Below are 11,061 nucleotides of genomic sequence, written 5' to 3'. Positions count from 1 at the left end.
GCCGAGCGCCCGGCGGCGCGGCGCGGCCGTAAGGCGGAGCCGGCTGTCGTGACGCGGGCCCCGGGGGCGGGGGCGGCGTTCCCGCTGTTCTCTGGACTGGGTGTCATTGGGCTCCGAGAAGCGACGACCGGGGCACTGCGGGGTGTCTGGTGTCGGGCACGGCCATGGCGGGCGCGCTGGTGCGGAAAGCGGCGGACTATGTCCGGAGCAAGGACTTTCGGGACTACCTCATGAGGTGACGAGTCCCCCGGGCCAGACCTCCGGAACCCCCGAGGGCTCCCGGAGGTCGGGGTTGACGCCGCCCGGGACGCGGGGCCACGAGGGCGCGGGGGCCGGGCGGCGGGGCCAGCGGGGGTGGGGGGCAGCGGGGCGGGTTCCGGGCAGCGTCGAGGACCCTGGCCCCTGGCGCGGTTTCCTGGCCGGATGTCGCCTCTCGGCACCTGCGGGGCAGCTGGGCGCCCAGGTGTGGGGCGGGGAGGGGCCGGCGGGAGGCGCCGGGAGAGCGTGCGCGCGTCCAGGACGCGGGCGCTGCTGCAGGTGCGCTGCAGGTGCGCGCGATCGCCCCTCCTGGAGTCCCCGCGATCACTTGTGCCGGGTCCCGCGCGCCTTTCCGTTTTCCGGCTTCGGAGGACTTTCAGTCTGAGCGGGGAAGGGAATCCAATCTCAAATATTTTAATGCACGAATATTCTGGCGGCCAAAGTAAAGCAGCGCGTCTCCAAGGACATGCTTTTCCTTACTCGATTTTCCCTTCACTCTTCCTTTCCAGTTAGAAACGAAGGGCATTTGCGGGTGAAAGGGCCCAAGACACACTTTCTACATTCTATTTCCATCTCGAGTCTTGAGACTCTTGCTTTTATTTCAGAATATGTAGTATAACTTTACAAGTTTTATTTATATTATATCAACCAGATATTAGAGATTTTTAATTTTTTTCTAAAGTAATCTCTACACCCCAGGCGGGACTTGAATTCACAACTCCTGAGGTCAAGAGTTGCAGGCGCTACCCACCGAGCCAATCTGGTGCCCCCGAAACAGTTTTAAATACTTTATTTAGGAGTTTAAGGTTTGGTTTTCCTGTCTTGTGATTTTAAAACCTAGGTGTTGGGCTATGTTTTGATTTGTTTTGTTTTGTTTTTTTTTGGGGGGGGGGGGAGAATCCCAAGCAGGCTCCACGCTGGGTGAGCAGCTGGACCTGAGGCTCAGTCCCACCACCCTGAGATTCTGACCTGCGCCTAAATGGAGAGTCCCACGCATGACCTGAGCCATCCAGGCGCCCGTTTTGTTTTGTTTTGTTTTCCAATGGTGAATAGCGTGCCGAGGAGGCTAAGTGAGGACCACTGAGGACAAATGAGTCCTGTAACCATCCAAAAGGTACAGCGCGAGGGCAACTGAACCTCTGCCAATGTGAAAAGAATTCCGTTTTAAGTCCTGAACTCTGCAAACACTGTTTACTTGTGATTTTACAGAGCAGCAGGGTGAGAGGTACAATTCAGTCTCTCCTGTGATGAATTTGGAAACAAGCTTCACTCCCGGCTCTCCAGTTAGGAAGTTTCTGTACTTGAGTAGGACGGTGATCAATGAGGACAGATGTTGAGTGCTGTGGAGCAGGGTGGTTTATCAGAGGAACGTGTTGGGGATATCTGAGCAAGCAGTCCTGCGAGGGTCGGTTCTCAGCCCTGCGGTTAAGTTTCTCTTGGAATGTCACCTTTTTACTACTGTCTTCTGCTTTGGATAATGGGCCTTCCTGATCATTAGGTGCAGCAAAGGATAAAATTGTATGGAATAATTGAGAATAAAGTGGTCACACCTTATTCATTTAAGAAAAAATACTGATTTTTAGGTAACGTCCTATTACCTAAGAATAGTTTGTTAGATTTATTTTCGGGGCGCCTGGGTGGCTCAGTCAGTTTAGCGTCCAACTTTAGCTCAGGTCATGATCTCCCAGTTCGTGGGTTCGAGCCCCACAACAGGCTCTGTGCCGACAGCTCAGAGCCTGGAGCCTGCTCTTGACTCTTTGTCTCCCTCTCTCTGCCCCTCCCCGACTCGTGCTCTATCTCTCTCAAAAATAAACATTAAAAAAATGTTTTTTAAATATATTTTCAAGGAAGTGAGCCCTGCTTTTCTACTTATTTCTATTCTTATTTTTACTATTTTCTGTTTCTGTCTTTTTTTCCTAGCAGTTAGGTTTCCCAGAGCCGGACTTTTTAACTCAATATTTTGATATGGTTTAACCTTTCTTCCTAAGATTAACTTCATGCGGTTTACTGTGTGTATACTTTTTCCAGTGTTACTTTGAGTTAAGTCTTGACTAAATGTGGAAGAGAGTGGCAGTGCCCGGGGAAGAGTGCCGTCTCCTGGGGCAGCAGATGGAAGAGTAACTCCTACTCGAGGGATCCCCAGCAAATCCAATCCCAGTGGGCCTCGGTTACCTGCCTGTGAAATGGGTTTAATGATCATGCCCTTTCTGGTTGGGTTGTTGAGAACATTAAACTGGATGAGGGATGTGAAAATAAATACTCAGACTCCCAATCACCATGCAATTCATAATTTATATTACGCTCTGTGTGTGTGTGTGTGTGTGTGTGTGTGTGTGTGTGAGAGATCAGAAACACTCTATACTGTTCTGGAAAAGGTTAAAATCTTGTGAAGCTCTGTGATCCTGACCTGAAATGACTTCTGTGAACTGACTGGATGGAGCGAGATGCCAGCCTGGCTGTGTTTGCCCTGCTGCGGCTGTTGACAGCAGTGGGGTTTCATGCCCCCCACAGCCGGGGGTGGAGGGCCGCTGAAGGGCTGGTATCAGAACTCTCACCAGGCGATCTTTCTTTGAGCTTTTTCTCCTAGAAAGAGAACCTGCTCCCCCTACAACTTACAGGGGAAAGCTCTCCCTGTGTGTTCTCCCAAGCTGCTGTGCTTTGCAAATGAGAATTAAGCCCAAGGAAGAAAACCTCATCACCTCCCTCTTCCATCGGAAATGAGGGTCTGCACATTCTCACCTCTGCAGTGACTTGTTCTACCGACTTTGCACTCCCTACCAGCGGGAGATCTGGATCCTTACGACCTACTGAGGGGAGACAGAGATCTTCTAAACTAAAGCTGTTCCTGAATTTTTTTTTTAATGTATTTATTTTTGAGAGAGAGTGCAAGTGGGGGAGAGGCAGAGTGAGAAAGGGACAGAGGATCTGAAGCAGGCTCCGTGCTCACAGCACAGAGCCCAGTGCGGGGCTCGAACTCAAGAACTACGAGATACGACCTGAGCTGAAGTCAGACGCTCAACCAACTGAGCCACCCAGGCGCCCCATAAAAATTATTTTAATAACACAGTTGAGTGTTTCAGCAAAAATATAAAATCCTATTTCATACAGATTATAAAATTCTGTCTGTCACATTGTATGAGTAAGATTGAAATGTCTTTCTTATAATGTGGATTTCCAAGTGTATTTTAAAATGTTCCGGGTGCCTGGGTGTCGCAGTCGGTTAAGCGTCCGACTTCAGCCAGGTCACGATCTCGTGGTCTGTGAGTTCGAGCCCCGCGTCAGGCTCTGGGCTGATGGCTCGGAGCCTGGAGCCTCTTTCCGATTCTGTGTCTCCCTCTCTCTCTGCCCCTCCCCCGTTCATGCTCTGTCTCTCTCTGTCCCAAAAATAAATAAAAAACGTTGAAAAAAAAATTAAAAATAAAAAATAAAATGTTCATTTTTTTGCACCAAGCAACAGAAGTTAAGGAATAGGCTGTAGCCATAGCAAGAGTGTGGACTTTGATTGGATATAGAATGGAAAAAAAATGAAAGGCATTACGAGGACGTTTAAGTAGGGTCTTTTTTTTTTTAATGTTTTTATTTATTTTTAAGGGAAAGAGACAGAGCATGAGCAGAGGAGGCGCAGAGAGTGAGAGGGAGACACAGAATCCAAAGCAGGCTGCAGGCTCTGAGCTGTCAGCACAGGGCCCGATGTGGGGCTCGAACTCACAGACTGTGAGATCGTGACCTGAGCCGAAGTGAGACGCTTAACCAACTAAGCATCCTAGGCACCCCTAAGTAGGGTCTTAATATTAAGTAATTACAGCTTTCGTCAGATGGGATTTATGGTAACGTCAGACCCAAGTGATGAGTTTGAACAGTGAGTGAGAATCCTGGCGCCCGTCATTTTTAGCTGTGTGGTCCTGGACAATTACTTATCTTTTGTGCTTTGGTAGCTGTTTGACAATATAGTATCCTGCTGGGCAAAAGTACGTGACCCATTTATTCTTTATTATTATGCCATGTTGAATCCTCTGGGTTCTGATACTCTTTTTTTGGTGCCTTCTGTCTCTTTTCCGGCTGATTTTCTTACCCTAACGAGGATCTTGAATCAAGAACTTCCTGGATCTCTGCTATCTTTTTTTTTTTTTTTTAGAGTAATCGCCAAAGTGGGTCTTGAACTCACAACCCGAGATCAAGAGTCATGTGCCCTACCAACTGGAGCTGGACAGGCACCCCTGTCTTTTTTTTTTTTTACTTTTAAAAATTTTCTCATATACCTTCTTGATGGAGTAAAAGAAATTGCTTTTTGTTTTTCCTTTCTTCATTCTTGCTCCTGAATTTCGGCTAAGAAGAATGAATTAAGATTGAACAAGTAAATTCTGAGGTGTAAGGCATATGCTTTAATGATTGAGTCAGTGACGGTCTGTGCAGATTTATTCTAGGGATTTACCCCCTTTCCTGAGAGAGGTGGATGGATGGATACACACACACACATCTGTGTGTGTGTGTGTGTGTGTGTGTGTGTGTGTGTGTGTGTGTGTGTGTGTGTACGTATATAGGGAGACACAGGATCTGAAGCAGGTTCCAGGCCCAGCTGTCAGCACAGAGCCCGACACGGGGCTCGAACCCACAGACTGTGAGATCATGACCTGAGCCGAAGTCCGACGTTCAACCGACTGAGCCACCCAGGTGGCCCTTGATGTATTTTTAAATGGTACCGAGTTTAACGTTCAGAAAAAAAAAATCACTGGAAAGTTTTTACTGTTGATTCAACAAAGACTTTTTGAGTGCGTGGCAAATGCTGGGCACTGTTTGACGTTCAGAGTTTTAGAAGTGAACAGAATGTAAAACTACTTGCCTGTCTTTAGGGGCTTGCTTTCTGGCGGTAACCTGTTCCTAACGGCGAGCTCGCCGTTGCCGGAGCTGTGCGTCACCGCGTCTCTCTCCTGCTTGTCCTTTCCAGAGAAACGCCCCCGTTCAGCCTGTGCCGTCCAGCCTGACGGCCGTGAGCGCTTTCGCTGTGGCCACAGTCCAAACGGGGTGCGCCCTGAATGTCTACACGCACCGGATCTCGGGAGCTTAGTACAAAAAAAGAATGTAAAATAGCCCATTCATAAGTTTCTCTCGATTACGTGTTCAGATTAAGATATTTCCGGTACGTCAGAATGAACTTAATAAAATCGACTTCTTTTGTTTTACTTTTGTGAACGTGGCTTCTGGAAATCTTAAAATTAATGCGTGGCGGCTGCTAGTCACTTGCATCACATTTCTGCGGGACAGCTTCGCTCTGAGGCTTCAGCGTTAGACCATGTCATGAAGCGGAGGTCAGCGCTGTTGCTGGGATTACCCCCACGTCTCAGAGAGAGAAGAGTGTGCTTGCTCACCTGTGGCTCTGCTGCGGGAACCGGAGCAAAGTGGGAGGTCGCAGGAACCTGGAGGAACAGACGTCTTTCAAAGCAGCTGATCTCTCTCTCTCTCTTTTTTTGTTTTCCATGTCTCTTGTCTGCGCCTTGGTGACTCCTCACCAAATAGTACGGTAAGAAAATTGTTCTCCTTCATTTCGGGCTTTTGCAGACTTTCTGCACTAACAGAGGTATGGACGGCAGGCCCGGCCTGCTTTGCTTGAGATAGCGTATCCAGCCACCCTGCCTGGTGGCTCTCCCGGTGTCCCCCTGGGTGACCTGGTCCACTCTGGGCGCTAACCCCTGGCAGGACCAGTGCCTCGACTGCTGAGCTGATGGGCGCGGGCCAAACACGTATTTCCAAACAGGGAAGTGACACCTAGAGGCGTGTACTAGGTGGAGGATGCGTTACTGACTTTCCAAGGCTAGATCTCTTAGTGAACGAGTATTCAAATTACTTTTACCTTTCGTGTTCTTTTTAAGAAACAGTGTTCATAATCGAGTGTGTAGATAGCCTTCGACTTGCAGCGCTCTGCCTCACGCTTAAGTCCTCGCACCAGAATTTGTAATCCCGTCATTTGTGCGGATGACCCCAGGGCTGCCGGGGGTGTGGGATTTCTGCCCCGGTCTTGTCCGTGGCCCCAGCCGTGAGGGAAGACACCTGTGTGCCCGGTGGGGGAAGCCCCTCCTAGGCAAACTCTGCAGGCTGTTCCAGCCCGGAGGCTGTGCGTGATAAAGTAGATACTGGGCCACCACGCGGTGCGGAGCTGTGGAAAGATTAACTAGAAAAAGATGAAACTAGACCAAAGTGGAGAAAGGCCTGGTCAAGAAAGGAGGAAAGGAAGACGCTGGGGTGGTAGGTGGAAAATGAAGGGACTCCCGGGAAAAGGGCAGGTGGAGAAGGGAGGAAGACGGAGACGGAAGGCTGGGGGCCCTGGAGGGGAGAGAAGGGACAGCGGCCACCCGTCATCCAGGTACTGGAAGTTAAGGTTCTAGAGGGGTGTCTCACCCAGATAACATCCAGTCTAAAGACGAGGACTAGTTAGCCGCCCAGAACCCCGGAGATCGTTTGCACCCGCTGTGTCTAGTTTGCGGGGTCCTGACTCGGTTGTAGACTGTCAGTGCCTAGCGTCCCGGCCCCGCGGGAGCTCTGATGCGTCACCACTGTTTCAGACCTAGCATGCGAAGTAAGCACTGCAAAATGCTCTCCTGTCCTGCCAGGTGTCATTCTCCTCTATTTTTCTTGGATTTTCCTGGTCTCCCGCTGCTTATGGGAGTTTGGGTTTTAATGACTCCTGGTCAGTGTCAGAAACGGATTCAGCAGCCTGAATTTGTCTTAAATGCTCCAGCGGGCAGCACTGCACAGATTACTGCTTAATATTCTGAAAACTAAGAAGGGTGTTTAGCCAATGACGTGTGGTTTCTTTCATATTTTAAAGTACTGAAAATTGCACATTCATAAAACAATTTTTAATGTGCTGGAAAAGCCAGCAGCCAGTTTTATCAAATTGGGTGCCGCTGCTGTTAAACACGGGCAACTTCTTGGTTCCGGGCGGCCGAGGTCACAGCGTGGCACGTAGGCGGGGGCTTTGCCATCAAGAGTAGTTTCCAACCTTAATTTCCTAGGATCTGGCAGTTCTGAGTGCGGATTTCCAGGCTCTCTGATCTTAATCTAGTTCACACGAGCTGAAAAGCAGGTTCTCCCCTCTTAGGGTACTTTCTTCAGAAAAAATACCCAATTTAGGATCTGCATGGTAAGAGATAGTGACAGATCTCTTAATGAGCATTTGAAGGGGGAGGGGGGCTGCTAGATTTAAACATTACCTTGCGGAGGATAGTTGTAATGAGGTTCAAGTTGTGCCAGGAGGGCATGGGGTGAGAAGTTAATCGGATTGAAAGTTCTCTGGGCGGGGCGTTCGGTTCCCTGGTGGGAAGCTGCCAGATATTTTCTGCCTCTGGGCTCGCCTTTGAAGAGCGGCCCATTTCTGGGCTGACCCTTGAACAGTCAGGGCCCAGATGTTAACCGGCCTGCAGGCCGTGCACATGATGGTGAAGACCTGTCCTCACGCATTTCCGTTATCTGCGTTATCACTTAACGGAGGGCCGCAGCTGTTCACGCCCGCCTTACCTCTTCCCTTTCCCTCCTCTCATTTCTGTAGCACTTCTGGGGCCCTGTAGCCAACTGGGGTCTTCCCATTGCTGCCATCAATGACATGAAAAAGTCTCCAGAGATTATCAGTGGGCGGATGACATTTGGTAAGGATGCGGCTGTGAACAGTTGGGGGGACTTCACGCATAGAATCACGCGGAATATGGCTCCCACGCTCCGCTGTTCGCAAGTGACCTATAGAGCGACACGGCGTTGGAATGGCGTTGCTTGTCCGTGGGGAGGAAAAAGCAGAGTTGTTTTGAAATATTTATCTAGAAAGTGTTGGGGTCCTGTGTGCCTTTCAGATGGGCACGCAACTAAAAACTGTCCTCTCGAACCTCTATTTGGAGGAAGGGCCTTTAAGTGTATTTGGAGCCCCGCTACTTAAGGTGTTGTTGCGGGATTAAGTAGCAGTTCTTCCAGACGGTGGGCCGTAAACAGTTCTGAGGGGACAGGAAGTGGTCAGAGCTACTGGCCGCTGCAGCCAACAGACCCGCCCTTAAAGTGTTTAGTAAGTAAGGCACCGAGCGGCAGAGTAAAATGAAGGATGAGCTTCCCATTCACGGAAGCATTTAGGCAGTGACTTTCTTCATCTGCCACGAGTTTTAGCAGAAGAGATTCTTGTTCCGATTAAGGTGATTGAGCCCCGACCTCCGAGCACGCAGCTCGGGGTCTGCCGAGCCGTGAGTCATTGCCTCCCTTTGATGTTTCTGGCAGCTCTCTGCTGTTACTCCTTGACGTTCATGAGATTTGCCTACAAGGTGCAGCCTCGAAACTGGCTTCTCTTCGCCTGCCACGCCACAAACGAAGTCGCCCAGCTCATTCAGGGGAGTCGCCTTATCAAATACGAGTAAGCCCCTTCCGGTCTCATCACTTCCGTTTTGAGAAATTACGGAGAACGAAACTCAAATCTGGAGGCGTCGGGGGCACCGGGCGTGAGTGTGTGCGGAGATGATGCGTTAGCTGTGGGGGAAGCTGGACTCTGAGCAAAAATACGCTGTTGAAAAAAAAAAAAATATGCTGCTGAATTGAAAACAGTGAGTGCACTGCAGGTTTGCTTATTAAAACATGCAAATTGACAGGAAGTAGGATATTGCTGTTTTCATAACATTTTCGGTTTTAATAAATGTAAAGGTGTCTTCTCAAAGTCATCCGAGTTCTTGGAGGCCCCAGTGAAATTTGTCTCAGACTGAATTTTTCTTTGTGTTTATTTCCAGGATGACTAAAAAGGCATCAGCGTAACAAGGGAAAATGAAAACCCAGCTGTTGGAAGGGAAGCTATGCCGCTGCTGAGTCAGTCCGCCTCACGATAGGCTCGCTAAGGAAAACAGGCTGGCTACTATTTTTACTAACCAGTTTTTCTAGAAATAGCTGAGAGTCCCGAAGCCAACTCTCTGCTGCCTTACAAGTACTGAATATTTCACTTCTCTTCGTAAAGAGTAGCTCAAAATATGCGATCAATTTAGTAATTCCCGATGATGGTTTTATCTGCGGTAATATGGATAGTACCTGTTAGAATTTACTTAATGAAAAACCGAAGAGAACATCGTTTGTAATTATTAGCATTTAAGTACTCAGAATTCTTAACTGTAATGACCACGAGACCGACGGCTGGCCACATACTCCAATCTCATTGCCAATGTTTTGAAAAAGTGTGTATTTCCGTGCAGTGTGTATATTGAGCTGCTGGAACTTAATGGCAATAAATGATTTAAATATTTGTCAAATGAGTGTGATATTAAGTATCTTGCTGGGCTAAGAAACCGCAGAACCAGAATGTCCCTGGAAAGAGCGTTGTGCGTGGAGTGGCGCTCCCGGAAAACGAGGAAGGCGGCCGGGGGACGGCGAGCTGGACGGCCGGTGCCGGGAAGGCGCCGACGGCCACTCAGGACGCGCTCTTTCCTCCGGGCGGCGTTAGAAAGTGCACCCACGGGTGGCACCTGGAGCAGGCCGTGGGGTAGCTGATGTCGAGCCGAGCCGTGCCCCCGAGAGCCGTCGGGTGACAGCCCACGGGTGACAGCCCACAGCCGACAGGCAAGCGCGTGTCCCCAGCTCTGCGGGCGCCCGAGCAGGGGAGCCGGTGGCGCAGGAGCCGCCCCGGGGAGTCGGCCGGGTCGGGGGAGGCCACAGCGCTAACCTGTCCCCACGGATGGCGGCACCGCTTTCTGTGGCAAAGAGCGGCAGGCGGATCGGAGTCATTTCTCGCCGTCACGCTCTTTAAAGGCGCGAGACCGTGGGCAGAGCATTCTCACCTGTGCTTCTGTTTCCCCTCTGGAGGCGAGGGGGCGCCGCCTCCGGGCTGCCCTCGGGCCCGTTGCTCCGCACTTGACCCGAGCGGGGGTCGGGCGAGAGGACCCGGCGACGAGAGCCCGGACTGGCTTAGCGAAGTGAGAGGGCCGGGTTCCAGTCGTGCAGGTAACGTCGCTTGTGAGAACCCCAGACCGCAGGGTGTGGAGAGTGCCAGCCGGAACCTGCCTGGGGCTTCCGGCCGCCCTCCGGTGCCAGCCACCGCTGGCGTTCTGGTTTGGGGTCTTCCTCTTTTGAAAAAGGTTTTGTTTCAGTTTTATTTATTTAGAGAGAGCACGCACACACGCGGGGGAGGGTCACAGAGAAGGCGTGACAGAATCCCAAGCAGGGGCTGCAACATCATCGCAGAGCCCGATGTGGGGCCCGAACCCACAAACTGTGACATCGTGACCCGAGCCGAGATCAAGAGTCGGACGCCCAACCCACTGCGCCCCCAGGCGCCCCTGGGATCTTCCTCTTTCTTTTGTCCCTTGGAAGAATTCTCGTCCGCCCGTCTCACGTGCTACTGGGGAGCAAGGGCCTTTCCCGCCTCTGAAGGGACGGCTGTCCCGAGAGCCTCGGGGATCGTGGTGCAGACACTGCAGACATGAGAGCAGGAGAGGCCTGATGACACAGTTCCGCAGGCTGCCTCAGTGGGCCTCCCCATACACCTGAGAAGGCAGGCAGGGGCCAGCACGGTCCCTTCTCCAGCAGGTGTTCCTGACGTAAGACAGAAACCTGCAGGGGCGTCTGGGCGGCTCAGGTCACGATCTCAATGGCTCGTAGGTTCAAGACTCACGTCGGGCTCTGTGCTGACAGCACGGAGCCTGCTTGGGATTCTCTCTCTCTCTCTCTCTCTCTCTCTCTCTCTCTCTCTCTCTCTCAAAAATAGACAAATACATTAAAAAGAAATCTGCAGACGGACACAGAGGAACACACGGGATGAAAGTCCATGCAGACGACGCAGAAGTTGCATGAGGAGGG

General features: G+C 50.9%; 1 protein-coding gene across 1 annotated transcript; it reads left to right on the top strand.

The window, feature by feature from the left end:
* The first annotated feature begins 48 nt into the window (after positions 1-48).
* Positions 49-9,518, top strand: MPC1 (mitochondrial pyruvate carrier 1). Its single transcript, XM_023254567.2, has 5 exons — positions 49-235; positions 5,773-5,776; positions 7,802-7,898; positions 8,509-8,641; positions 9,009-9,518. Exons 1-5 carry the CDS (start codon positions 165-167, stop codon positions 9,031-9,033), a joined length of 330 nt encoding a protein of 109 aa, XP_023110335.1. The 5' UTR covers positions 49-164; the 3' UTR covers positions 9,034-9,518.
* Positions 9,519-11,061: the final 1,543 nt, after the last annotated feature.

Source organism: Felis catus, chromosome B2, assembly GCF_018350175.1.
Source record: "Felis catus isolate Fca126 chromosome B2, F.catus_Fca126_mat1.0, whole genome shotgun sequence".
In the NCBI taxonomy this organism is placed as follows: Eukaryota; Metazoa; Chordata; class Mammalia; order Carnivora; family Felidae; genus Felis; species Felis catus.
Note: the sequence above shows the minus strand (reverse complement) of the source record. Positions and strands in the feature narration are given on the sequence as shown.

Bases quoted from the DNA above. Each gene is read 5' to 3' on its own strand.
- MPC1 (XM_023254567.2), top strand. From the start codon at position 165: ATGGCGGGCGCGCTGGTGCGGAAAGCGGCGGACTATGTCCGGAGCAAG. The intron at 7,899-8,508 runs GTAAGGATGCGG...TGTTTCTGGCAG, and splicing joins CAGTGGGCGGATGACATTTG to CTCTCTGCTGTTACTCCTTG. The intron at 8,642-9,008 runs GTAAGCCCCTTC...GTTTATTTCCAG, and splicing joins AGTCGCCTTATCAAATACGA to GATGACTAAAAAGGCATCAG.